Raw genomic sequence first — 25,769 nt, 5'->3', positions numbered from 1 at the left:
TGGTCTTTGTCCTGAAGCTTTAGATGATTGTTTAGATATCCTGGGACCTGGTCATGGGGGGCTATGAAGATAGGGACCTTGCACTTGATTTGATATTCTGTGGGAAGCCAGTGTAGGGAGCAGAGGACAGGTTTGATATGTTCCTGCTTTGCTTCTTTCCTAACCAGTAATCACAAACATACTGTGAAAGATTGATCGGTCCATATCACTTTTCTCCCCTCATCTCTAACCCCCCCGATCTTATTACTTCTGTGGCTAATATATGTTATATTAAGGTGTGAGCTAATTATGTTAATCTAAATTTTAGGTGGTAGATACCCCTGGTATTTTGGATCATCCTTTGGAAGAAAGGAATACCATTGAGATGCAGGCTATCACAGCGCTTGCACATCTTCGTGCTGCTGTGCTTTTTGTAATGGATGTGTCTGAGCAGTGCGGGCATAGTCTGGAGAAGCAGCTAGAACTCTTCAAAAATATTAAACCACTATTTGCTAATAAGGTAGATCTGATTTACATGAGTCAAATCTAACTTTTCACAATGTGGAACAGTAAGCTGAATAATATTGTTTACTTTCTTTCTATTAGCCTCTTATACTTGTAGCAAACAAGTGTGACGTGAAAAGGATTTCTGAACTTCCTGAAGAAAATCAGGTTAGAAGGCCTTTTCTTCTTTTCGTAATTTACAAATGCATTCTATGCATCTGTCGTGGAATAATACGAGTTATAATGTGCATGGGTGAACTTCGTTGTATAATGTCTTAATTGGACAGTTTTAATATCCTGATGAAGAGTGAGTAGGTCTTCATTTTTGTTTTTTTAAAAAAATAAAATAAAAATTGTGACTACCTACTAAGATGTGTGTTTGTGTATTTCCATGTATGGGGCGGGGGTATGTGTGTGAGAGAGATTAGCCTGATGTTTCATAAGTGCAAAGCACCCATAGCTGCTGTTTGGTTTCATGGATAGTAAGGCCAGAAAGGGTCATCTGATCTGAAGTCTTGCATAACACAGGCCAATGAACCTCATTTAACAGTTTCTGGGTAGAGACAACTGGGTACTGGTGTGAGGCACGGTGTCTTGAGCTGTCGAAATGGAAGTTATGGATGAAGCAGTATCTGCACAAACAGGCCTGATTTTTCATATGCACACAGGTTACCCTGATTTTTACACGTTCTGAGCATGTAGCTAATGCTGGGTATATATTTTATTCTATTTGCTACTTAACTTACTATTTACATCTGATCCCCGCATTTATGTGTAAAAGTTAGTATATGCAAAATTTCTGCAGTTCCTCTTTAGGAAAACATCTATTAATACAGTTGCTCAATAATGTCAGAAGAAATTTTTACTTTGAGACGAGATAAGAAGTTTGACTTTGTTTAATGAGTTGGAAACAATGATCTTTAAGAAATAATCAGAACTTACTTTATTTTTGTGTGTTCTGTTTGTTTTTCAGAAAATGTTTGAAAATTTAGAAGCGGAAGGATTTCCTGTCATAGAGACAAGTACTCTAACAGAAGAAGGTGTGATTAAAGTTAAAACAGAGGTGAGTTTCTTCTTTTACTTACACAAGTAATTACAAGTATTACACCAGTGTCTCTCTTGCTAGACAGAAATAACAAATGAGGAAATTCCACCTACTTTGAACTCTTGTCCCATCAGACCTTTTGTTAGCGGGGATAAAAAAAGATAATCATTAATTTGGGCCTGCTTTTGGTCTGGGCCAGCAGAGAATTGTTCTTAGCTAAAAATAAAACACGCCCACTAGATATTACATAATAGCAAAAGCTCAGTTTTGAAAAGGTTCTGTGTATCTCTAGAAATAAATCTGAAGACCGTTTGTTTTTTGGGAACCATTTTCTGGACATTACTCGTGCCTTACATTGGAAACTATTTTCAAACTCCATATCCAAGATTGAACCAATATGACAATCAGATCCTTAACTATAATTCATCACATTTCCTTGGCATGATTTTCCAGATTTCTTTAAAAAAAAACAACAAACTTGACTGAGATTTTTTTCCTCTATAAGCCTTTGTTGCTTTGATTTTTCTTTCTGTATTGCTTGTAGATTCTCACTGTACGAGATTCCGTTCCCATTTAGTTATAACTGAAATACGAATATTGTTACATAACTGCTCTTGTATTGAGTTTTAAAATAAAGTGTGTTTTTGTGGCGGGGGGGAACAGTGACTTAAAATGGGATTTGAACTAGGTCTCCATAGGTAAAAAGCCAGTGCATTAAATCACTGTATCATGCAGCCTTCTCTCTGTCCCCGACAATAATTAATGACACCTTATACCTTTTTAGGCCTGTGACAGACTGTTGTCCCATCGTGTTGATACCAAAATGAAAGGAAATAAGGTGAATGAAGTGCTGAACCGACTACATTTAGCTGTACCAAGCAAAAGAGATAATAAGGTAGGTTATTAAAATTTGGATATATTTTTCAGTAGTCTTTGAACATCCTTCTTTGCTGACTTAATGTGGGGATTCATTTTGTTGGAATCCTGTGAATTTCAGGATCTCAGTTTATGTATTGGCATAGTGAATCAGTTTGACATTACCCAGGGTACAAACTGGACTGATGGATAGCTGTGTCCCCTCAATTCTCTGACCGGGGGTGTCTTTTATGCTGCTTTGTTGTAAGAGCAACCATTCCTGGTCTTCTCACACACAGCCTCCAGCATGTAAATCACTCCCAGCTATACTGTATGAGTGCTATAGCCAGCCAGCCATGAATTACACCAGGGCAACATCAGCAAACTCCCAGTGCCAGACTCTCCTCCCTCCCCCGCCCCAGAAATGTGTGTCTCATACTGCCCAGCACCCTCCTGGACAATACAAATTCATAGAAAGTCCATCATTTTGTTAATAGGAAATGATATGCACAAATCTTATCTCAAATGAAGTTTCCCAAACACTTCAATCCAAAGACGTACTGGTTCAGATAAAACAATAAAAAAACCCATTTCTTAACTACAGAAAGATAGATTTTAAGTGATTACAAGTAATGAGACATAAAAGTCAGTATTGGTTACAAAGAAATAAAAGGTAGAACATAATTAACTCCTAACTTAAGCTAAATGAATTCAAGAGAAACCTTTGCTTTACCACATGCTTTCTAAGTCTTACAGTCTGGAATCCTTTCAGGCAGGATCCCTCCCCCAGTTCAGTGTTAATTTCCTTGTCCTTCAGGTGGTGGTGATGCTGTGAGTAGAGATGAAGGGAGAGATAATTTGGGGCATCTGTTCCCCATTTTTATATCTTTTCATCCTTTTTGAGAATCCTCTCCAGTTGGGATTCAAGAGAGACAGTCTGTGGGACGGGAACTTCCAGCTGTTTTTTTTTTTTTTTTTTGCCAAGATATAACTTTCTCACTCACACCCTTTTCCTGCCAAAGAGTGGCCGCTTAACCAAAGAAAGTCCATTGAATTTTGTTGAAACCTGGCTGAGGTATCGGTTTGCCTTTTGACTTTGGGGAAGCAGTTTGTGCCTGCTTTTCTAAACTTGGAATATGTCTCAATAATGTTATACAGCAGAATCTTATAACTTTACATACAATATTGCCACACACATTTTACCAGGACAAAATGATCAGCACACTGAGTTTTCAAATGATACCTGACAAGGCATATTTTCTACAAAATGCATTATAGTTTTTGTAAAAAGCTTGAACATAGGGATACAGACTGTCACAATCGGTTAAGATTATTGAAACTTTTTCTTACAGAGAAACATATAGTGACAATATTTTATTTGCATTACAGAAAATTTGGGATTTCCACACTATATTAAAAAAGAAAAGAATCACATGCTCTTGTGATCATGTTTATTGCATTAATTTCAGGAAAGGCCACCTTTCATTCCTGAGGGAGCAGTAACACGTAAGAAACGCATGGAAGTAGATGCACCTAAAAAGAAGAGGGTAAGTGGCTTACAGAACAGATTTGACACCCTTGAATTGAGGAATTAGTAGTGAAATTTAAAAAAATCAAAACAAAAGAGTGATCATTGAAAAGTACAATATTTATGCTACGTATGTCTTTTTAGGAGAGAGATCTTGAAGTGGAAATGGGAGATGATTATATTTTGGATCTTCAGAGTAAGTGTTATTCAAGTCTCAGTATAATTATTTTAAGAAGTGAAATTGGGCTGAGGTTGTCTTTTTGTGTTTATAGCAGAAAGTTTCAAGCAGGAAAATCTTATCCTAACTATTTCAATCTTAAATGTCCCTGCTGCTATTTTAGTGAACACTAGCAGACTTCTTCTCTAATTCCAAATTAGTAAGAATTGGCTTTCTGCTCTCACTTGTGTTGTGATGTAATTTGGAGTGTCTTTCAGTTTGTAGAATTACTGAAACAGAATGAATGGCTTGATGACTCAGCTCTTCTGTTTCTTTTGTCCTGCTTGAACATATCTGATACATATTCTAGCATGATCATTGTCTTACGGGAAATAGTTGATTTGTGGAGAGAATAATTTAGTGTGTTCTTTTTCACTTATATTATTATTGCTCATTATTTGTGTGTTACATGCATCATCACTGTTTGGCAAGACTTCCAGTGTAAAGTTCTGTGTGGCACTGATTCTATATGTTATCAAATTCTTACATTTTAGAGAGAGACTTGTATTTTATATTATGATGTAAATATTTTCTCCCATCCTTGATTTTTCTATAAAATGTTTCAACAAGTTAACGTATTGGTTAATTTTGCGTAATTTCTTTTTTTAGAATACTGGGATCTAATGAATTCATCTGAAAAATATGATAGGATACCTGAGATCTGGGAAGGACATAACATAGCTGATTATATTGATCCAGATATCATGAGGGTGAGCTTTATGCTATTTGTTTTACACTGTTGAGGATATTCTCTCCTGTTCTCATTGAATTTAGTGTTTCTGTCTTCAAGCAGTATGAATCCACAGATGTATAAAGTTAGTAAAACTTTAGTTTATTTCTCTCCTGATATGCATGCATAAACTGATGAAGTTTCTTAAATTCATAAATAACAAAATATAGTGGTTTATAGTATGAAGAAGTGGTTTTTTACACACGGAAGCTTATGCCCAAATAAATCTGTTAGTCTTTAAGGTGCCACCAGACTCCTTGTTGTTTTTGTGGATACAGACTAACACAGCTACCCCCTGATACTTTAAACTATAGTTTTGTAACTTTTCTTAGTGTATTCTTGGAAGGAACACAACATTTATCATAGGTAAAGATATTTTCATACTGAGTGGCAGTTTTGTCTATAGTGACTCAGCAAATAGTTTGCTTTGCCATCAGAATCAATGTTGATCTTTTTTCATTATAACATCTTAAAAAATAAGGTTTGTTAGAGAACTTGCATTCCTTCCACTATCTGACTCTGCAGTGACAGAGGAAACAGAATGATCATAATTTTTTTAGTGAATTAGTATTGCTGTTGTTATTATGCCTTCACTGCCAGAATAAACTGTTAAAGTAGTTTGAGTGTTGATCCTAAACTGTTTGACAGCATCCTTTTAATTTGACAAAGCAATGGAGAACTCTTGCTGTTTTCATTTCTGTTTCATGATGATCCTGTTTAGCCAAGGAGAAATAACAGGGAACTCATTCTGGAGCTTAAGGTGGTTAAAAGGATCATCATAGAGTAACATGAGCTGCTCCCTTCTTCAAGGGCTGAGTGTGCTGCCTTTCTAGTGCCTTCTGGCCCAGAGGGTGAGACTGACATTTGGAAATTGAATCAAGGTTCTTTACATGGAAACAGTCTGACCACAAGGTTGTGATAGTGTCCCTTTTAAAGGTAAACACTATAAACAAGATGTTTCTGATCCTAAATATGGACTGTGACAGACTGAGGATATCCTGCAGTATCCTAGACAAGCCTTATGGAATTAAGATAAACTTTAATGAATTAAGTTAAACCTTGCTGAATTAGGTTTAATATCTTTCAAGTCCATTATATTAAAAATGAAAGTGTGTGTGTTGTGGAATTGTATGCAACTCCTGTATATCAGCCCTTTGAAACCACCCCACTGGACTGGTTCACATATATTAATTCAAACTGGATACTCCAGGGAACAACAGAGGATGGATTTTTGGATAAATAGCCTAGTTTTAAATAGATTCATGGCCTTCTTTCTGACCCAGCAAACGGACAAGACCCCTGCCCACAGAAGGTCCCAATCCTTAGGGAAGGATTGGAAGGACTGCACCTTCTGAGGCCACATAAGACGGTGTGCTTGTTCTGAGCTGAAATGGTGATGAACTTGAAACTACAAGGAAACCTCTTGGGTGGGGTTTGGAGAAGGGCTGCTTCTGCTGGAACCAGTATTAGGTTGCGGTGATCTCCGATAAGCTTATTAGCGTGTATGCAATGTTTTCTCTATAGTGCTTGTTACTTGAAGAATAAAATAGACTTACATTAAAAGAGCTGTGTGGTAACTGTAACTAACTGTGGCAGTCCCACTTTTAGCCATCTCTGAAGAGAAAGCAAGCAGGTCTGCTTGGTCAGCTTGTCTCTGCTGAGATAACCCGATATAGTCAGACTATGCAGCCTGGAAATACTCTGATCAGACAGGAGTAAAACACAGGCCTCTGGGGAATGGCTGGGGAGCTGGAAGCCTGAGAGTGGGTTCCCTTCATGAGTCACTGTGGGCAAATACAGGTGCAGTTGCTTTGAACTGTGATACAAATAACTTGTTTTCCATTTGATCTCTTTACATTTTAAGAAACTGGAAGAGTTAGAGAAAGAGGAAGAGCTGAGGCAAGCTGCTGGGGAATATGACAGTGAACCAGAAAGTGAAGATGAGGAAATGTTGGAAATCAGAAAACTGGCACAACAGATTCGAGAAAAAAAGAAACTAAAAATTTTGGAATCCAAGGAAAAAGATACTCAGGGTCCAAAAATGCCTAGGACAGCTAGAAGGGTAAGTATAAAATACTTTCAGTAGTATAGTCTTGTTCATGGATAATATGCAAATGGCAAATGATTCATTATTAGGTGTGATTTCAGTTACAAGATTCTATCAATCAATGTAGCACTTTCTCCCCTACTCCTCCATTCCTTGCCAAAAACAGGTTCAACGAATACCACTGGAGTTCTAGGAATAGCTACTGTGGTGGTAGGTAAAGAGATGTGGAAATATGGGGGAAGCAGTAGAAGGAACAGTCTGAGACATGTTGGACAAGGGAAAGGGTGGGAGCCTCCATAAGAAATGGATCTGGCATTTTGGACCTTTTAGCTTATTAAATAAAAATTGGTAAACTATATAATAGAGCTGTAATTCCATTAAGGGGATCTGGTGATGTCATAAAAACACTGAAAACCTAAAACAGAATTATGGCAGCATAATCCTCAATTTGGCTGTTCTATAACAAGTTGAACTGATCTTCCGCATGGCTTCTTCCCTGTTGTTCTGCCCCCTCTCGCTTCTTTCCTGCTGCTCACTCCCTACCTTCTCTCCTCCATATTACCTCTGGGCTTGCTGTGTCCAAAACTCTACTTTAGTGAGTTATGTAGGTCATGCCAAACAAATGCCAGTAGTACCATCACATTATGGCACACTATGATATATATGATATAGAAAAACTCATAGGAATTTATTTAAAATTTTTGTAGTGGGTTTGGTTTTCCCTCTTCACCTGCAAACCCGGTGTTCTTTAGTTGTCATGAGTCTAACTGTATGTGGCTTGGAGAGAGCCATGAAAACCTCTTGCAATGATATAAAATAGCAGTGTATACATAAAAATGTCACTAACATAAAGTCTATTATTTTAGACCATTCCTGGGCTGGAAGTGATTGCTGGTTCCCTTTGGAAAGTTCGGGAAACTCTCTTTCCAATTATAGCAGCTGTGTCTAGCCCAGCAGGGTAGCAAGAAGTCATATTGTAAAGCTGTGACATTTTTAGAAAACTCTTACTATCCTAGGTTAGAATTTTGCTAATAGTGAATATGTAATTTGGGTAAAAGAGGGGAATTTTGCACATTTTGGGAAGAAAAGGAAATATTTATGTAACAAGTAGAGTTAAAAAACAAACAGCAAAACCTGGCAGCTATTTGAAGTCGGTGTAGAGTTTGGACTATTAAAATAATTCCACAAAGATGGATTAGTGGGCAGAGAGCCAGTAAAGTGATCAAAAGCGCATGATAAATTCATTTATCATGTGGCTCTGCAGTTTGTTGAACGTATATGTCCATATAATGGTGGGTGTATGTATAATACATAGACATTTTGTTTGATTAAGAAAACATATGGAACCACCTTTTTAAAAGAAACATTTTCTTTATTATCTTTTTTTTTTAGGTCCAACGTAAGATACTAGAGAAGGAAATGAGCAGTCTTGGTCTTGACATGGCTGGTAAAGATGAAGTAAGACTTTTGCTAATTAAGTATTACAAATGTATGTTTGAAGAGTGAGGGTTTGAAAATCCCATTGGAGTTGTGTGCTGAACTCCTTTTGGATGCCTTTGAAAATCTTCCTAAAATGTCAGTTACCTCTACAGTTGATAAACTGAGTGAACCGGACCATTCATTCATGTGTGGGCATGCAGAACTTCTGTTGTTGCTTTATCTGGCTTGATTGATCTCTACTGTTAGGCCAGGCTAGTTAACTAGAAAAGATTTCTTTGCCATCTTTGTTCAGAATGCTATGCTTGTATCGGCACCGCTGTCTTAAATTAGAACACCTCAGGTTGATTCGGGTGGGATTCCAGCTCTCCAGAATAAGCTTAACGTACAAGAGTCTACTTTGGGGATACGGAATTAAAGAGCAACAATTTTTTAGTATTTTTAATTTTTGAGGATAAAATATTTATTAGGATAAATGCCCATTAAAAATGTGGCTTAAAGACCGTGACAGATTGAGCAGGCTAATCATACATCAGCACCATAAGTTACTGTTTTTTAAGTGAGACAAGGTGGGTGAGGTAATATCTTTCATTGGATCACTGTTTGTTGGGGAAAGAAGACATGCTTTCAGGCATACACAGAGCTCTTCTTCAGGCATGACTTTAAGTGCCTGACTAGCACTTAGCAGGTAATGCAGTCATGGAGTAAATTGTCCATCCCTGGATTTTGGGGGCCACCTTATTGTATCACAAGATCCCAGCACTCCTTTTTATACTCCTAATATAGCACAACCATATACAGAGGTCTCAGGTGAGACCCAAAGTCTTCAGATAATGAGGGGTTGAGATGTTAGGAATAATAAGTGGTGCCATTATACATTTGAAGTAAATACTCATGGTCTGTAGATCTTGGAATCCAGGTTTATTTAGGAGCCATACTTCCCAAAGGCCTGCTATCTCAGCCAGACTCTATAGAGGAAGGAGCCTAAGACTGGTGTGGAGCGATGCTGGTTGTCGTGACTTTGAAGCCTTTTCATGCTTTATCATATAAAGCTACTGGTAGTTACCTTAGTCTGGGTTTCCCCACGGTGTAAAGTTTATTTTTATTTTTGTTTGTTTTTGCTGAGCTGCTGCAATCTTTATTATCTGTTCACTTTTCTGAATTATATTTTTGAAGTCATCTACCTCAAAAGTCTGGCGCAGAAAGATAGACATTGTGGTATTTTAGGGGAATCAGTATGAGAATGTTGAATGAGTGATACTAAGTGCATTTTGGTGATGTTTTGCATAAGAATTGTTGGAAATACAGCAGAGAGCTTTGATCAACAGTGGACTTAAGGACTTTATCCAATGGTCTTTAGCTTAACGAGGAAGAGCCAAGAGTGCTGTAGGAATCAGGAAGCCACAGGATGTCTTTTTACAGGGATTTTTAAATTATTCTATTTGAAATAGACAATAGCAACTCTAATGATTACTTTGTGAATTTCAGGCACATTACGTGGTCCAAGCAAGAAGATCCAGGAGTGTTACTAGGAAACGTAAACGTGAAGAATCTGAACCCCCTAAGTCTGCAGCACGCAGTCGCAGTTCCTCTCGCACACCACGTGACACTTCTGGTCTGCGAGATGCAAAGGTTTGTTTCAGTTCATTAACGTTATCTAAACTTTACAGTAACTGCTATAGTACATGGTCACATTTACAGATATTTTTAATAGAATATAGATGAGGTTTAGTATTTGTACAAAGTTTCCAATGATCTTCAATGAAACTTTGCTCTGATCTCTTTTCAGTATATATTTTGTGGAGGGGATATGTCTGCTCTTCATGATTTAAAATCAGATATTGATCGGATTCCTTATGCAAACTGAAAAATGACAACATATAAAGTAAAATGTAGTAATACAAAATGTTTAAAAATGTCTTTCACAAAACACACTTGGTAACACTCAGAATTTATTAAATTTATTTTTAGGCACCTGAGAAGTAAAGGCAATCTAAATTGAAATGGAATTCATTATTAACGTCACACATCTCATAATCTGACACTTAAATCCTGTGTCTAAATGTTTAGATGCCCAAAGATCTCATTAGGTCACTCTTAATATATTTGGAAATAGGATGCTAGTCTGAGTTCGTCTCATTGAAGGAATTTCTAACTGAACTAACTTTGTTTGGAAAGGAGATTCGTTTCCCCTTTGTCACTTTTTCTTACCTGTGGCCTTGAAAACCCTCTTTTTGTCTCTAACTGCGGAGATGATGGTTTGTGCTTGGCCTTTGTTTTGATATCTCCTTCCCGACATTCTGCAATTTGAGTTTGCTAGACTTTTAAATAGAATTTTGTTCAAGTTTCTTGCTGAGAAGAAAGAAAGAATGAATCTCTCTTAAATGTTTGTTTCTGTTTCATATAGATGGTGAAGAAGGTTAAGACTATCATGAAGAATTCTCAAAAGAAAATGAATCGCTTGGGCAAGAAAGGAGAGGCAGATAGGCATGTGTTTGACCTTAAACCCAAACATTTACTGTCTGGCAAAAGGAAATCTGGTACAACACAGAGAAGATAAAAACATTTTTCTGAATTAAAACTACTTTGCTGTCCTGTTTGTTTTTTTCCTAATAAAATGTAGATTGTATAATCTGGAAACAAAAAATAATCATAAAGAAATTCAGAAATCTTTCCTTGGTAACTGTTTAGATTTAAATGTACAGAGGGAAAGTTTGACATTTTGGTTCCATAGGCCAAAGTGGGTTAGTAAGGCCATGGAAACTGATCTGACTATCACCACTAGAACCAGAGTTTTGAATGGACATCAGATTGGCATCAGTCCAGATGAACCGTCTGAGTGACTACAGAAGTTGAGGGTATTAAACCCAAATGGACTTGGGTTGTTGTCATAAGAACTGTAACCGTAATGAGAAACTTTACATTAGCATGGCCAGTTAGAACGGCCTTAAGGATATTTTACATCCCAGTGGTTCCAAAAAATACATTGCCAATAACAAAATAACAGTAATATTTAGCATTATGCCACATGCACAGTATTACAAATAGCTTGTTATATAAGATTACATACTTATTCAGCACATGCAAAGCCGGAGACTTTAATAGTATCTTAAATTTTAAAAAAATCCAGTGCTTTAGAGCACTTACATTTTTTTTTAATGATCATGATTGAAACATTTGCTTGTTTCTGAACCTAATTTGCATATGACCTGTTATAAATGAAAAATAGGCAAGAATATATGTTCTTTAGTAAATCAATAGGCTGTGTTATCTTTGTTCTCAGCTCAGAAGGAGCTTGTTTCATCCATTGTGTTCGGGCATTTAATTTAATTTACACTGCAACGTAGAAGTATTTTTTTAAAATGAGGTACTTTTTGCAGTAATAGAGGTAAAACAAACCATGAAAGACTTCGTGTTGGGGAGTGTGTGCTTAGACTTTCCAAACTATAGAGGAGCACAGCGCTAATTCTCTACAACCCTAAAATAAAATAGCAAGTATAATTTCTTCTGGCACTGGGAAAACTGTTGATGGTCAGAAGGGCTGAGTGATACTGGCTATCTCTGTCTGACAACCAAGCCCGTCTTCCCTGCCACGTCCCCTAACACACATGGTAGCCTCATTATGTATAGTATAAAGAAAAATGTGGATGTTAAAACCTCCAGCACTAGTATAAGGACATATTTTGGCATAAGAATTTGATTAAAATGTGTATAATAATTTAAAACTTGCAAGAGTATAATGTTGAGAAAGGGGAGACTAGAACTTTGCCTTTTACACCTTGGCCAAAATCAGGGCAAATTTAGCTATAGTACTTTTGTTCTGACATGTTGAAACTTTGGTCTTTGGCTTCAGTATTTGTTCCAGACAAGATGTACTCTCCCAATTGCTGAATCTGCTATTTTTTATACCAAAGAGATAATCTTGTCTTTAAGTAGTTGGCAGTGCCTTTCATCCCTTCATTTGAATTGGGATGGGAACTCTGTTGCATGAGTGGGATGTATTTTTTTAATCTATTTGTTTAATGAATCGAATAAGCAGCATGCACTTTCCATTATTGAACTGTTTTTATAGTTTAGTTTATTGTAACATCCCTCTACTATGGAGTAGAATGGTCTTCCCCATCTTTGGTTTCATTCTGATAATCAGACTTCATGTAGTATCTTCAAAAGCAGTTAATAGGACACTTTTAGTGAAATATTTCTTTAGTTTAAGGGGGTATTCAGTGAAATGTCTCTAGATGTACACAAATGCAATTTCAGCAGATGTCCTCTCCACTGATACTTCAGTTCCTGTTTTAATGTTAAAGAACATGATTAGCTTTCACTGACAATACAGTAATGAAGCACTAGTTGTGATGGTTTGTACTGTTGTATTTCTTCCCCATTTTTTAATGTTAGTGAAACATTTGTGCGTTAAACATATTCCCTTCATTTCTGAAAAGCAACAGATTTACATTACACATTAACAATGGGTAATGTAACTGGCAATTGCATACTGTCACTTTTCTCCTGGAATGCCAGCAGTTTTACCCACTGTGACTGTCAGGGTCCGATAGAGAAAAGACATAGGGATAACTTGTGAAATTTTATTTTCTTATGCTCCTACAATTACACTGACTTCACTGAAGCAGAGTGGATTTTACAGAAGGCAGAATTTAATGTTCAGTTCTTAATGCTATTAGAGCTCTTACACTTAAGTTGTCTCAATTCAGATCCCACTGAGCAAAAAACCTTATCTTCTAGTTTTGGTCTGAAAAAACTACTACCTGAATAAACAATATTTTAGTTCATATGCTTTTAAGATATACATCTTTACAGTAACATGTACTTTGTATTTAAAGGCAGGCCTTCAGGATAAATGTTTGACTTAATTTCACTGTCTGCTCAGATTGTTACCTAACTTATCAGCCAAAACAGCTCTCCTTTCAACCTCTCAATAATTCAAATCATAAGTGTTTTGATATTCCATGATCTGCTTGTACGAACTGTAGGCTCAGTTTCAGGGGGGTTGCAGTTCCATTTTGGTGCCCACAATGTAAATTGAAGGGGAGGAAACTAAAGAACCAGGAAAACAGTTGACTAAAATCAGTAGTGAAGAACAGTGGCAATGGTGGCTTGACCCAAAATACAACCACTCTCAAAAGCTCATGTAGAAGATAATGTTTATTTTTGTTATCAGAGGAATTTTAGAAATGATGCTACCTCATCCTCTACAACACTTCAAGGCTGCTCAACTAAAGAGAAGGGGGAAGATGTCATGGGGTCACAAGGTGTTACCTTTTTCTTGAAAGGTTTAGTTAAAGGTAGTACTGCTTTCTTTGCTTTCTGATTCTAATGGAGAACCCACAACCTAGTTTTACTGTCTTCCACTGTACAAGACTCCTATCACACCACCAATAGTAATTTTAAGTGCATTTAAGTTCAAAGAACTCAGTGAATTACCAAGGTTCTTATATTTACATTCTAACAATGGTTAAGTCACACTTCTTTCTGTGATCCTAAATGTCCTTTTAAGGACTACAGTTAACAGCCTTGTCATTCACTTTTTTTAGGCAAGAACAAACAGATTTCCATTGTAGTTGCCCTACATGAAAACATCTAAGTTGAAATTCCATTTTCTGCTTTAGAATACCAATAAAATGTTAAAATATTAAACAGTGGAAGTGTTCAGTGATATTAGTATTCTACTTCACACTTTTACAAAAGAGCAGAGGAACCAGTCACTCCAGGTGCTTTTCATGTAACATACCCATGCGTTTGTGTAACTTACATTTTCAGAAGTTGTAATGAAAATTTAAAGTATTACTGAGACTGACATAGTTGTGAAGTTTGATTTGTTTACTTTGTGCATTTGATAGCATTTACTAGGGAAATCCTTGATGAAAAATCTTAAAAGCAACAGAGGAATCAACAAGCCATAGGTTTTTATAAAAGATGAAGAGATGCTAGTTAAACAGTGTAACTTGAACTAGTATAAATACACATTGACAAAATTCCTTTAACCTATCTGCCTCCATAAATTGAGTTTGGAAGATGTGTCAGATTAATTGTAAGTGGCTGGGTGTCTATTTCAGAAGTGGCACATATCTACTGTCACAGTGGAGACTGAACTAAATGGAGGTTTCAGAGTAGCAGCCATGTTAGTCTGTATACGCAAAAAGAAAAGGAGTACTTGTGGCACCTTAGAGACTAACAAATTTATTTAAGCATAAGCTTTTGTGAGCTACGTGCATCCGATGAAGTGAGCTGTAGCTCACGAAAGCTTATGCTCAAATAAATGTTAGCCTCCAAGGTGCTACAAGTACTCCTTTTCTTTGAACTAAATGTAGTTAGAGACTGGATTATCCTCCATGCATTAGAGAGCATCACTCCCAGTCAGGTTATAGGCACTGCATGGAAAGGCAATGCAGGGAAGTTTACTTTGCTGTTGCCTATTTGTGTTTATCTGATAAGCCTTATTAAATGTATTTCAGTGCCCCTCAAAATAAAGGTTTACAATTTATTTTCTACACAGGCTTTCTGTCTTAGTATTCATTAAGCCCCAAACAAGTTCATACTATACCTACTGTTACTTATAGTCATCAAGGCTGGCTTTACACTCAAAACTTTTCTCAGTACTTGGGTAACACCACAGCTTGCCTGCTCTGAAAAGAGGACTTAAATTACCCATGCTGTCAGGCCAGCACTGTTGTTCAGCTGTAAATTAACACAAAAACCCACAACCCAACAGCTCTGCCCGCCCCATCAAAAAAACACAAAAAACCCAGCCCAACTGAAACAACATCACTATGCATAGGAACAGAAATTCCTACAATAGGTACTGCTCATGTACCATTTTTGTCAGTATTCAAAACCTTAAGAATTAAAAGTCACCTTACTGCTATTAAGACAGCATCCCACTGTTATCCCTCACCACTACATTCACTTAGAGCTTTTTACATTCTGTGTATTTTTTCATGATCCACAAATCTATTTAAATTATGCAGGTTATCCCACCATTTAAAAAGAAAAGTCTCTGCAATTAATTTGAACCATGGAGTAATCTTGATTTCATTTTTTGATGCTTTTTCCAAGAGCTGTTTTAGTTCTTCCTGTGTCACATAACAGTAGCTTTTGATCTCATTCGGATCAGGATTCAGTGTTACGTTCTTCCGCACAAACAAGATGTAATCAATTTCATGTTCTCCCCAGATCCCATCAGAGCGGGCCTTGTAGTGAATTCGCGTTAGATAGGAGATTTCTTCTGGAGTTACCTAAAACCAAAATCCTTAATTAACTAATCAGCAGTAAGAGATAGGGAGATAGGTTCAATAAGGATAAGTGCAGGGTCCTGCACTTAGGACGGAAGAACCCAATGCACAGCTACAGACTAGGGACCGAATGGCTAGGCAGCAGTTCTGCGGAAAAGGACCTAGGGGTGACAGTGGACGAGAAGCTGGATATGAGTCAGCAGTGTGCCCTTGTTGCCAAGAAGGCCAATGGCATTTTGGGATGTATAAGTAGGGGCATAGCGAGCAGATCGAGGGACGTGATCGTTCCCCTCTATTCGACATTGGTGAGGCCTCATCTGGAGTACTGTGTCCAGTTTTGGGCCCCACACTTCAAGAAGGATGTGGATAAATTGGAGAGAGTCCAGCGAAGGGCAACAAAAATGATTAGGGGACTGGAACACATGAGTTATGAGGAGAGGCTGAGGGAGCTGGGATTGTTTAGCCTGCAGAAGAGAAGAATGAGGGGGGATTTGATAGCTGCTTTCAACTACCTGAAAGGGGGTTCCAAAGAGGATGGCTCTAGACTGTTCTCAATGGTAGCAGATGACAGAACGAGGAGTAATGGTCTCAAGTTGCAGTGGGGGAGGTTTAGATTGGATATTAGGAAAAACTTTTTCACTAAGAGGGTGGTGAAACACTGGAATGCGTTACCTAGGGAGGTGGTAGAATCTCCTTCCTTAGAGGTTTTTAAGGTCAGGCTTGACAAAGCCCTGGCTGGGATGATTTAACTGGGAATTGGTCCTGCTTTGAGCAGGGGGTTGGACTAGATGACCTTCTGGGGTCCCTTCCAACCCTGATATTCTATGATTCTATAATTCTATACAGCAAGACATTTTAATTAATATATTTTGGAAGTGGAAAAAACAAGACCGTTATGCATCACCTTTCTGAAGGGACACTGTCAGTTTAAAAAACACTCCAACATACATTTTTGGTCTGGAAAAAAGTTTGAAGCTTATTTTTAAAACACAGAGGCAAAAAAACCACTTTTTTTTGTCCAACTTGGTGCATGTGACAGCACTCCTGTTGAGTTGGCTTCATTGTTTCCCTATACACCAGTATGCTTTCTGGTTTTGTGTGGGTTTTTCTACATGGGAACAGAAGAAACATTTTTTAAATAGTGAAGTAATTATAAAAAAAACCCAACACTGCCAGGGGACTCGGGCAGGTATCCTACTTGTTACCCCTTTCAACTTTCATAATTGACTAGGTACAGCAGCCCTACCCCTCATTGCCAATTTGTATTTTTAAAATCATTGTAATATTGTTGTCCAACTTTTTAAGGTTGGTGATTAAATGTCCTTTCCCATGTTAGTAAACAGAGGATTTAAACTGAAATGAAGTCTTACTTTGCACAATGTTATTTACTCTTTGCCTTATATTTAGGTTGAAGGAAGAAGTATTCTTGAAGGATCCTTTTTTCTTGCGAACAATTTATTTTATTGCTCTGGTACTGTATCAAGGATTAAAGTATTTGGGTCCAGTTATGGGAGAGAGAGAGAGAACAGGATATTTTTCAACAAGTATCTCACAAACTTGTGTTCATTGTAGAATATAAAACACACCAAAGGCAGCTAACAGTCAGTTGGGTTTCTTGGCAATGACTGTTAATTTACAGTAACTTACAATAGATGGCAATATTTATTTCAGATTCTTGTAAATAATTTTGATTTTAAACACTGTATTTGGAATCCTATGTCTCTACTTTATGCGCTGCCTTCCAGGATACTTTAGTAGGCAGCTGGACAAGACTTTTAGAATCTGGAAGACACTTGTGCCAATTGACTCACCAATATTTACATCTATTCCCTAAGCAACTAGACCTACAAGATTCAACAGTTTAATTCCTCTTCAGTGTAAGCTTTTGATTACAAATCCTAGCAGGTAGTTACTTTGTGCCAAATTCAAAAGTTTACTGTTCAATAATTTTTCTTCAGGTAAATTATTAATCTGTAGTGACACACTCTGTTACCTGTTCCAGAGGAATTCCTAACTCTGCTCTTAATCGCCTCTGTGCTGCTCGCCGAACACCATGGGCATTATTTTCTTCCAGTTCTAGTGGGGTGCTTAGTGGATGGCTGCAGCAAGTGTTGGTAAAACAATCTGTAAAAAGTTTGTGTAGTCAGTGTTCAGAACAGCAAAATACATTGCAGAAATCTAGTATAGAACAGCTGCATCACCAGTCCGTTTGTTTTTTTAAAAAGATGTCTAAACACCCTCCACTTTAAAGCTTGAGCATTCTTTCCTAATCCCTTTGTTTGTGATTGAGAAAAAACAGAAACAGATTTCCCCTAATCAAATATTTCTAACAGAAGTTAAAATTAACCTAACTTTGCATGTTAGTGCCTTATTTGTGCTGCATTATCACCTTGGATAACAAATGCTGTCTCCCCAGAGGATCTCATCTAGTGTTGCAAGATCAGCTGGCAAAACCCTCTGCATTGTTTATCCTGTAGACTTTACCTGGAGTGTCTAAAAGTTTGATTAACAACATGCTAGGCTGCTGCACACTAAGTATTCATGTGGACCCTGCTGCCACACACTGCCCAAGAGCGTTTTAATCTACTCCAGTTTCAAAATGACGTAGATCAAGGTGCACCAGGGTCCATATACATACTTAACCCATGGCAGGAGTAGATTCAAACCTTAGCTTGCTGCAAACTTAGCAGTTGCATAGACAAGCCCTTAGATTGGTAGAAAAGAGCACCCACCCACTGCACTGAATGTTTTCACATTAATTACAGATATTGTAGCATGGTAAATGCTGCTTGGTGACCAAACCAGTCTAAATAATCATTAAAACCCAGGTGCAAAGCACATGCCTGACTGCTTTGACTGAAGCAGCAATCTCATAATACAATGAGATTTTTCTGGAGCAGACAAGATTTAGACATTTTCAAGTCTAAGATGAGTTTCACAGTTCTAAATGGAAACAGGCATATTTAGGTTTCTCTGTAAGTTGTCTTGCCTATTGTTTTGACATTAATAAAGAACTAGAGGGTGAGAAAAAAGACCAAAGCATGAAAGGATAAAAAGAGGGAGGTTGCAGATGGCTGTGACGCTGGCAGGCCAGGTGCCAGGTCTTGCTAAAGCTCCAGGCATTAGCTAAAAACTGACAAACTCATAGCTATACAGACCGGACCATCTCACTTATGTGTTAGCGTTGCTTAAAATCAGTATTAGTTTTCTAAGACTGTATTTAGTGCTTGCACCAAGGTTAGTCTATTTTTTTTCCAAGGTCCAAATTTCACGGTCAAGGTTCAGACTACAAAGAAACATTTTTCACACCACAGTAACAATAATTATAAGTAGTAAATAAACAAATTTTGTGGTCCATTCAAAAGTGTCTGATAGTCTGGATTTGGCCCACAGTCCGCCTATTGATTACCCCAGGCTTAGACTCTATAGTATGTTTGTTAGTTGCTGCATGCATTCATTTTATTTGTAATGTCTGTATTTCATGCTGTAAGGAAATACAAAAGTTTTGCTTTATAACTTTGAAAATATTTGCTTTAAATTTGAACTCCGATGGGAAGAGTGTCTCCTGCCCACTCAGAATAACCATCAAAATCAGATGGGACATCAAGGAACAGTGCAATACAAAGGATTGGTGAAGGGCCCTATCACACCTTGGAAATGCTACATGCAAGGACACTCATCCTATGGAACTGGAGGCTGAATGAAGGAAATAAAACGAAGACTGAACAAAATTTTCCATCTCTTTGCTGTTTGAACTCTCACAGGGCCAGAGACCCCCAGGAGTTACACCTGGATCCACCCTGAAAGATACGTTAAATTGATAGATCACTACAGCTCTGTCACTCTTAGGACTTAGATTGCAACTCATTTGCATATATATGTTGGCTTGCTTTAACCTGCCAATAACGCTTATTACAGCTCTGTCACTCTTAGGACTTAGATTGCAACTCATTTGCATATATATGTTGGCTTGCTTTAACCTGCCAATAACGCTTATTTCTTTTTCCCAGTTCATAAACCTTTAATTAATTTGTTACAGAACTGCCTTCAGGTAAGAAATCTGATGAGGTTCAACAAGGACAAGTGCAGAGTCCTGCACTTAGGACGGAAGAATCCCATGCACCACTACAGACTAGGGACCGAATGGCTCGGCAGCAGTTCTGCAGAAAAGGACCTAGGGGTTACAGTGGACGAGAAGCTGGATATGAGTCAACAGTGTGCCCTTGTTGCCAAGAAGGCCAATGGCATTTTGGGATGTATAAGTAGGGGCATTGCCAGCAGATCGAGGGACGTGATCGTTCCCCTCTATTCGACACTGGTGAGGCCTCATCTGGAGTACTGTGTCCAGTTTTTGGCCCCACACTACAAGAAGGATGTGGAAAAATTGGGAAGCGTCCAGTGGAGGCAACAAAAATGATTAGGGGACTGGAACACATGACTTATGAGGAGAGGCTGAGGGAACTGGGATTGTTTAGCCTGCAGAAGAGAAGAATGAGGGGGGATTTGATAGCTGCTTTCAACTACCTGAAAGGGGGTTCCAAAGAGAATGGATCTAGACTGTTCTCAGTGGTAGCTGATGACAGAACAAGGAGTAATGGTCTCAAGTTGCAGTAGGGGAGGTTTAGGCTGGATATTAGGAAAAGCTTTTTCACTAGGAGGGTGGTGAAACACTGGAATGCGTTACCTAGGGAGGTGGTGGAATCTCCTTCCTTAGATATTTTTAAGGTCAGGCTTGACAAAAGCCTGGCTGGGATGATTTAGTTGGGGATTGGTCCTGCTTTGAGCAGGGGGTTGGACTAGATGACCTCCTGAGGTCCCTTCCAACCCTGATATTCTATGATTCTATATTCTATTGTCTTTGACATGAGATCTAAAGTACCAGTTGATCTGGGGTAAGTGACTGGCTTCTTGGAACTGGGAGCAACCTGAATATTTTGGTGTAAGTGACCATTTATCACTAAGTCCAGCTTGCCTGGACAGCAAGATAGACTGGAGAGTCTAAGGGGACTGTGACTCCATGGAAACACTGATAGATACAGTGATCTAGGAGTTCACTTTTGTTACTGGCTTGGTGAAATCTAATTATAGTACATACCAACAGTCTGGGGTGTCCGTTCTGTTTTTGACAATCTGCCCTGAGATACGCACACTCAGTGCAGAGCCTCTCTAGATCGTGCGATAGGGGCACGGTACCTTTTGATCAAAAGCAGTATTTTTGCTACCTTATGAGGGGGGTGGAAAGAACCACTAAAAGAGCAGTGTCAAGTAAAAGGAGTCAGTTTTCAGATTCAACTCAGGATCGTCTTCCAACAGCTAAATATTTTTTTTCCTGAGAAACTTCAGTTGCACTTCTTTCCAAGTAGAATCTAAAGGATCAAATTCCATTTGCACAGGTAGTTGCATGACTTTCCCACTTTGCTTTCTAGCTCTTCTCTATTGAAAAAGTTAGTTACAAGCACTCCCTGGACCTGCATAAACATGTCTGCACATGTTCTTGGACAATCTCTCCCAACAGGTCTCTAATCCATGCTATAATTATTCTCTAATGCAAGAAGCTGATGTGCCTATACATTGGCTTCATCCTCTGGAAAAGCCCAAAACTAATTAACTTTCTCTCCTCTCCCCAAGGAAACTGATCTTAAAGTCTGTAGAGGAAGTTATGGTGGGAAATGAAAGAGGGGCACAAACACAGCTTTTTACCTTAGCAAGAAATGTTTACATACGAACCTGGAAAAGTAATTTTAGCATCTGATCTCTGTTGCAATAGCAACTTATCTTCTGTATTGAATAAAAAAACACTGAAAGCTCGGTGCAATAATCCTAAAACAGACATAAAAACATGAGTATTATTCTCTGATTAAAAAAGAACTGCAAGTACAATAGCAAAGATCACGGAACCAGAATAGGTTCATCTTTGAAAGGTTTTTTTCCTCAATCTTACGTACTAGAAACTTTTCTTAAGAAGTGGAAAAAAAGAAACACTTTCGATTTTGTATTTTGACCTGTGTTAAATGTTAGCTTTTCCTATTCCTATACATGCACAAATTTCTAAGTATCTGCTTCCAATATCTTATTACAATTAAGCTCAATGTTTCTGAAGGAAGTTTATCTAAGGCATGTTTGGGCAAGTCACTACCGGGGCTTAGTCCTTATGTGAGATTTTATATCAGAGAGAAATAATGTAGAACAGGCTCTTAAAATCCCAAACTTTACTTTGGAAGGCATCCAGCTCTCAATAATGTGCATAGAATAAGTAGTAGAATGTAAAACCAGAACTTTCCCAAAAGTGTTAGCTCTCTGTCCTTCTCCAGGACAAGCTCCTTGTTACTGTGAGTACACAAAAGCAATCTGCAAACCTTACATGAAATACCATTTATTGGGCCACCAAAAATAAAAAGGATAAGCATTCAAGAAGTATACAGACTGTTTCTAGTAGACACAAACCAGCATATAAAATTGAGACAAATTCCCTTTTAACTCCCCTCTGTGAAGTGGTTACATTTTGCCGTTTGAAAAAATAAACCTACTAAAATAAAAGTTAATTACTGTCTTCTAAGACTTTTATTTTGTTATAATATATCTATTTGCTTATGTTTTGTAAGTTAAAAAAAATCTAAGTGAGTCAAAAGCACCTTGCTAAATGTTCACAGCCACATGTTCCTAGTACTATTATCTTTATTCTCCCTTCCTTATTGCCTCCAATTGTTTGTTGTTCCCATTGTAGCATCTTGCTTTGAAATTAGATTGTAAACTCTTCAAGGCCAGGTTTATGTTTATTTAAATATATCATACAATTATTAACATGATTTCCTATCAATTTAAACTGTACCTTTATCAATGTTTTCATTCAGATGGCAGTTTTTCTTGGTATCTGCACCAATCTTCTTGTCATTTTCATCAATAAGGATACACATCTCTGCCAAAAGCTGCACCTGCTGCTCATCAAGATTATCTGTGTTTACTTCAGGCATAGCTGTGGTACTTCTCTTTCTACTGAAAACAGTGATCAAAAGAGACAATCACTTGATGAGACTGAGGGCCAGCAAATTTAGAAGTTAGAATATTTCACACATCACATGTTCAGCCTTCAGAATTTGCTGCCATAGGTGGTAGACTCTAATACTGCGGATAGTTTTACAATTAGTTATTATTTTGTTTAGAGAAGGATAAGCAAACTTTATTCTGATAAATGTAAATGGATTGGCTCAGAGATGAAGGTATTGGCTACCCCACAATATGTACTGTACTGCAATATTAGCTAGATGCTTTATGGATTTTTGTCTCTCTTCTCTGAAAGAGCAGGTATTAGCCCTAGAAGGACGCTGGATCTCTGATCTGATATAGGAAATCCTGCGTCATATGGTACAGATCAGCTTGCCCAAACCAGATTCTGTAAACTAATCATATGGCCTGGACCATATGTACATATATGTATGTGAAGGGGGCACAGTTGCTTCCCAGATAGGAACTCCCAAGGACATGAAAGACAATGAGGCAATCTGGTAGATTCAAGGACTCAGTCTCCAACAAGTTACAAAGATTGTTTTGCCAAAGCTAGAGATTACCAGGTCAAAGGACTACAAATGGCTAAAAAGTGACATGACTCCTGCAAAAGAGGGTGGAGTTGCCAGACTGCCTAGGGCGGGGTGGCCAATCTGTGGCTCTGGAGCTACATGAAGCTCTTAAGAAGTTAAGATGCGGCTCCTTGTATAGGCACCGACTCCGGGTCTGGAGCTACACGCGCCAACTTTCCAATGTGCTGGGGGTGCTCACTGCTCAACCCGTGGCCCTGCCACAGGCCCTGCCTCCACTCTGCCCCCTCCCCAGAGCCTGCCATGCCCTCACTCCTCCCCGGGAGGTGCTCGGAGGGAGGAGCTGATGGCGAGTTACTGACCTATTACTGTGGCTCTTTGGCAATGTACACTGGTAAATTCTGGCTCAGGTTGGCCACCCCTGGCTTTGGGAGTTGTTAGTAAGCTCTGAGTAGGGAGACGAGCTGAGACAGAGAGAAGCTCAATGGAAGACACTATAAGAAGTCATATCTACCAGGGTCTCCATGTGAAAGATGGTTAAAAATCTGATAAGGTAAACATGTACAATCTGTTTTAAGATTTTTAAGATTTTTTTTTATGAAATGCTTGCTTTAAGGAGGTTGTTTGGTCACTGATTTACCATTGTCATTGCCCCACAGAGGGAACAGAATCGCAGTCTGGACATTAAGTCAGATCTGGTGAGATAATCACAGTTCATACACAGAAAAATGCAACTTAGGGCCCTGTCAGAGTGGGAGAATTGCATGATTCCACCCTGAGAGACACATGACAACTACAGGCCCGAAACCAAGAGGGTGCGTGCTCAGAGTGTACATCTACACTGTGATAAAAATAACTCACAGAACTGGGTCTTAGAGCCAGGGTCATCTGAGTTAGTCTAATAGAACTTGAGCTGTGGGGCTAAAAATTCCAGTGTAGATGATCAGGCTTGGACTGGAGCCAGGGTTCTGAGACCACTATGAGATGTCTTATCGCAGTGTAGTAATAATGAGACAGAGCAGAGAGCAGGAGTCTGAGGTGCAATATGCCCAGAAACTAACATGAGGCAGTGGATTCTAAACAATTTTCTAATTAAATACCTTTTTCATCCTGTTTTTTTCCTGCGCCCAAAGTGCTGCACGATCTGCCCAAGGTGTGATAAGTTTGTATAGAGACTTTACTAGTGCTACAAATCAAGTTATACTTTTAAAAAAAGGAATTAAAGTTAGTTATAGGTGATTTGTCTGCCCCTAAGGCTCCTACAAATGACTGAGGGTTTTACAGTCACCTTTTGCAATTTTAAAAAATTGTTTCATTTTTGCTTTGTGACAAACCCACACTACCGAGTGGAAACAGTGATGACGACTAGACAACGAATACCATCAAATGTATCAAGGAAATAGTTTCCTTTAATCTCCCTCAGTTACAGGGACTCTTCAGTATTGCCAGCAACACTGAGAAGCAGGTCTCCGACTGAGGTATGATTTAAGATGATGGTGACAACAACCCTTCAGAGAGATGATCCAAATTCTCCATGAGAAGGTTGGTCCCACTGCAACAGTGCCAGCCTCACACACCAACCTACGCAATCGCAAGAAAACACCCAGCACAGAAAGATACTCCTGGGGCCTCAGGCTGGGACCAGATGAAGTGGATGAGGAGTTACAGCTAAGGAGAAGATTCACCCGCACTAGAAAGAGCCAGGGGTGTAAAAGGCCCTTCCACGCAAAATCCCCTCAACCCCACCTCCATCCCCTTAAGCCCCTGTTCCCCTGACACTCCCAACCCCACCCCAGTCCCCAATATCACCCATCCTCCCTCCCCGACACCCCATCCCCAATCCCAGAGAGCTCAGTAGCAGACCCTATAGGAAGTCAGATAAAGAGATTGGGAGACCTTGGTGTGAGACCCTCCCCAACCCTGACACCCCCCATCCTCCTAATTCCTGACACCCCTCAGTTCCTGTCCCCTGGCATCCCCACCACCATCCTGCTATCCCCGACTAACCCCCCACTCCCGTCCCCCGCGACATCCCCACCCCGTAGCCTCCTACCCCCTGACACCCCCACTCCCATCCCCCGCCACATCCCCACCCCGTAGCCTCCTACCCCCTGACACCCCCACTCCCGTCCCCCGCGACATCCCCTCCCCTTATCCTCCTACCCCGGCACTCCCACTCCCGTCCCCCCCGACATCCCCACCCCGTAGCCTCCTACCCCCTGACACCCCCACTCCCATCCCCCGCCACATCCCCACCCCGTAGCCTCCTACCCCGACACCCCCACCCTCCTGTCCCCTGACACTCCCACTCCTACCCCCCGCCTCCCCCGCATACTCTACATCACCAACCCCTGTCCAGACCATGCCCAAGGTCTGCTCCCGTTAGCGCCCCGCCCCGCCACTCCGTTTCCATTACTCCTCCCCCATCGCCCCCCCCCCCCCCGGCCAGAGACGCTGCGGCAGGCGCCGCCGCTGCACTCACCCCGCGGGGCTGTCGGCCCGGGCCTCCTGTCCCAGCAGGCTCCCGGCGGGCAGTCGCGAGGCGTGAGAGCGCGCGGCGCCCCTGCCACCCACCGCCGCCACAAACCCGGACAGCGCGCGCCACATCGCCCGTCACCCCGCTCCCGCCAATAGCAGCGCCCGGA

The 25,769-nt window shown here is 39.4% G+C and overlaps 2 protein-coding genes across 12 annotated transcripts in view; one reads left to right on the top strand and one right to left on the bottom strand.

Moving 5' to 3' along the window:
- GTPBP4 (GTP binding protein 4) overlaps window positions 1-14,488 on the top strand; it is a 22,539-nt gene extending 8,051 nt beyond the window's left edge. Inside the window, exons 7-17 of the mRNA XM_073334477.2 lie at window positions 308-499; window positions 586-651; window positions 1,457-1,546; window positions 2,313-2,423; window positions 3,853-3,930; window positions 4,056-4,107; window positions 4,738-4,838; window positions 6,723-6,920; window positions 8,298-8,363; window positions 9,831-9,974; window positions 10,750-14,488. Of these exons, the coding sequence (XP_073190578.1) occupies window positions 308-499; window positions 586-651; window positions 1,457-1,546; window positions 2,313-2,423; window positions 3,853-3,930; window positions 4,056-4,107; window positions 4,738-4,838; window positions 6,723-6,920; window positions 8,298-8,363; window positions 9,831-9,974; window positions 10,750-10,902 (1,251 nt within the window). The 3' untranslated portion in view covers window positions 10,903-14,488. The remainder of the gene's footprint in view (window positions 1-307; window positions 500-585; window positions 652-1,456; window positions 1,547-2,312; window positions 2,424-3,852; window positions 3,931-4,055; window positions 4,108-4,737; window positions 4,839-6,722; window positions 6,921-8,297; window positions 8,364-9,830; window positions 9,975-10,749) is intronic.
- Window positions 10,237-25,769, bottom strand: IDI1 (isopentenyl-diphosphate delta isomerase 1). Of its 11 annotated transcripts, none has more exons than XM_073334482.2 (6): window positions 25,607-25,768; window positions 22,422-22,585; window positions 21,320-21,412; window positions 17,586-17,716; window positions 15,339-15,595; window positions 10,237-12,632 (listed from the first exon to the last, which is right to left on the bottom strand). In XM_073334482.2, exons 1-6 carry the CDS (start codon window positions 25,729-25,731, stop codon window positions 12,626-12,628), a joined length of 777 nt encoding a protein of 258 aa, XP_073190583.1. In that variant the 5' UTR covers window positions 25,732-25,768; the 3' UTR covers window positions 10,237-12,625. The 11 variants fall into 11 exon arrangements, with proteins under 11 accessions (XP_073190583.1, XP_073190582.1, XP_073190588.1 ...); XM_073334481.2 differs by having other exon boundaries at window positions 10,267-10,694; window positions 25,607-25,769; XM_073334487.1 differs by lacking the exon at window positions 10,237-12,632 and adding an exon at window positions 24,225-24,268 and having other exon boundaries at window positions 12,915-15,595; window positions 25,607-25,695.

This window comes from Lepidochelys kempii, chromosome 2 (assembly GCF_965140285.1).
Source record: "Lepidochelys kempii isolate rLepKem1 chromosome 2, rLepKem1.hap1, whole genome shotgun sequence".
Lineage (NCBI taxonomy): Eukaryota > Metazoa > Chordata > Testudines > Cheloniidae > Lepidochelys > Lepidochelys kempii.
This window is presented reverse-complemented; position numbering and strand designations above follow the sequence as displayed.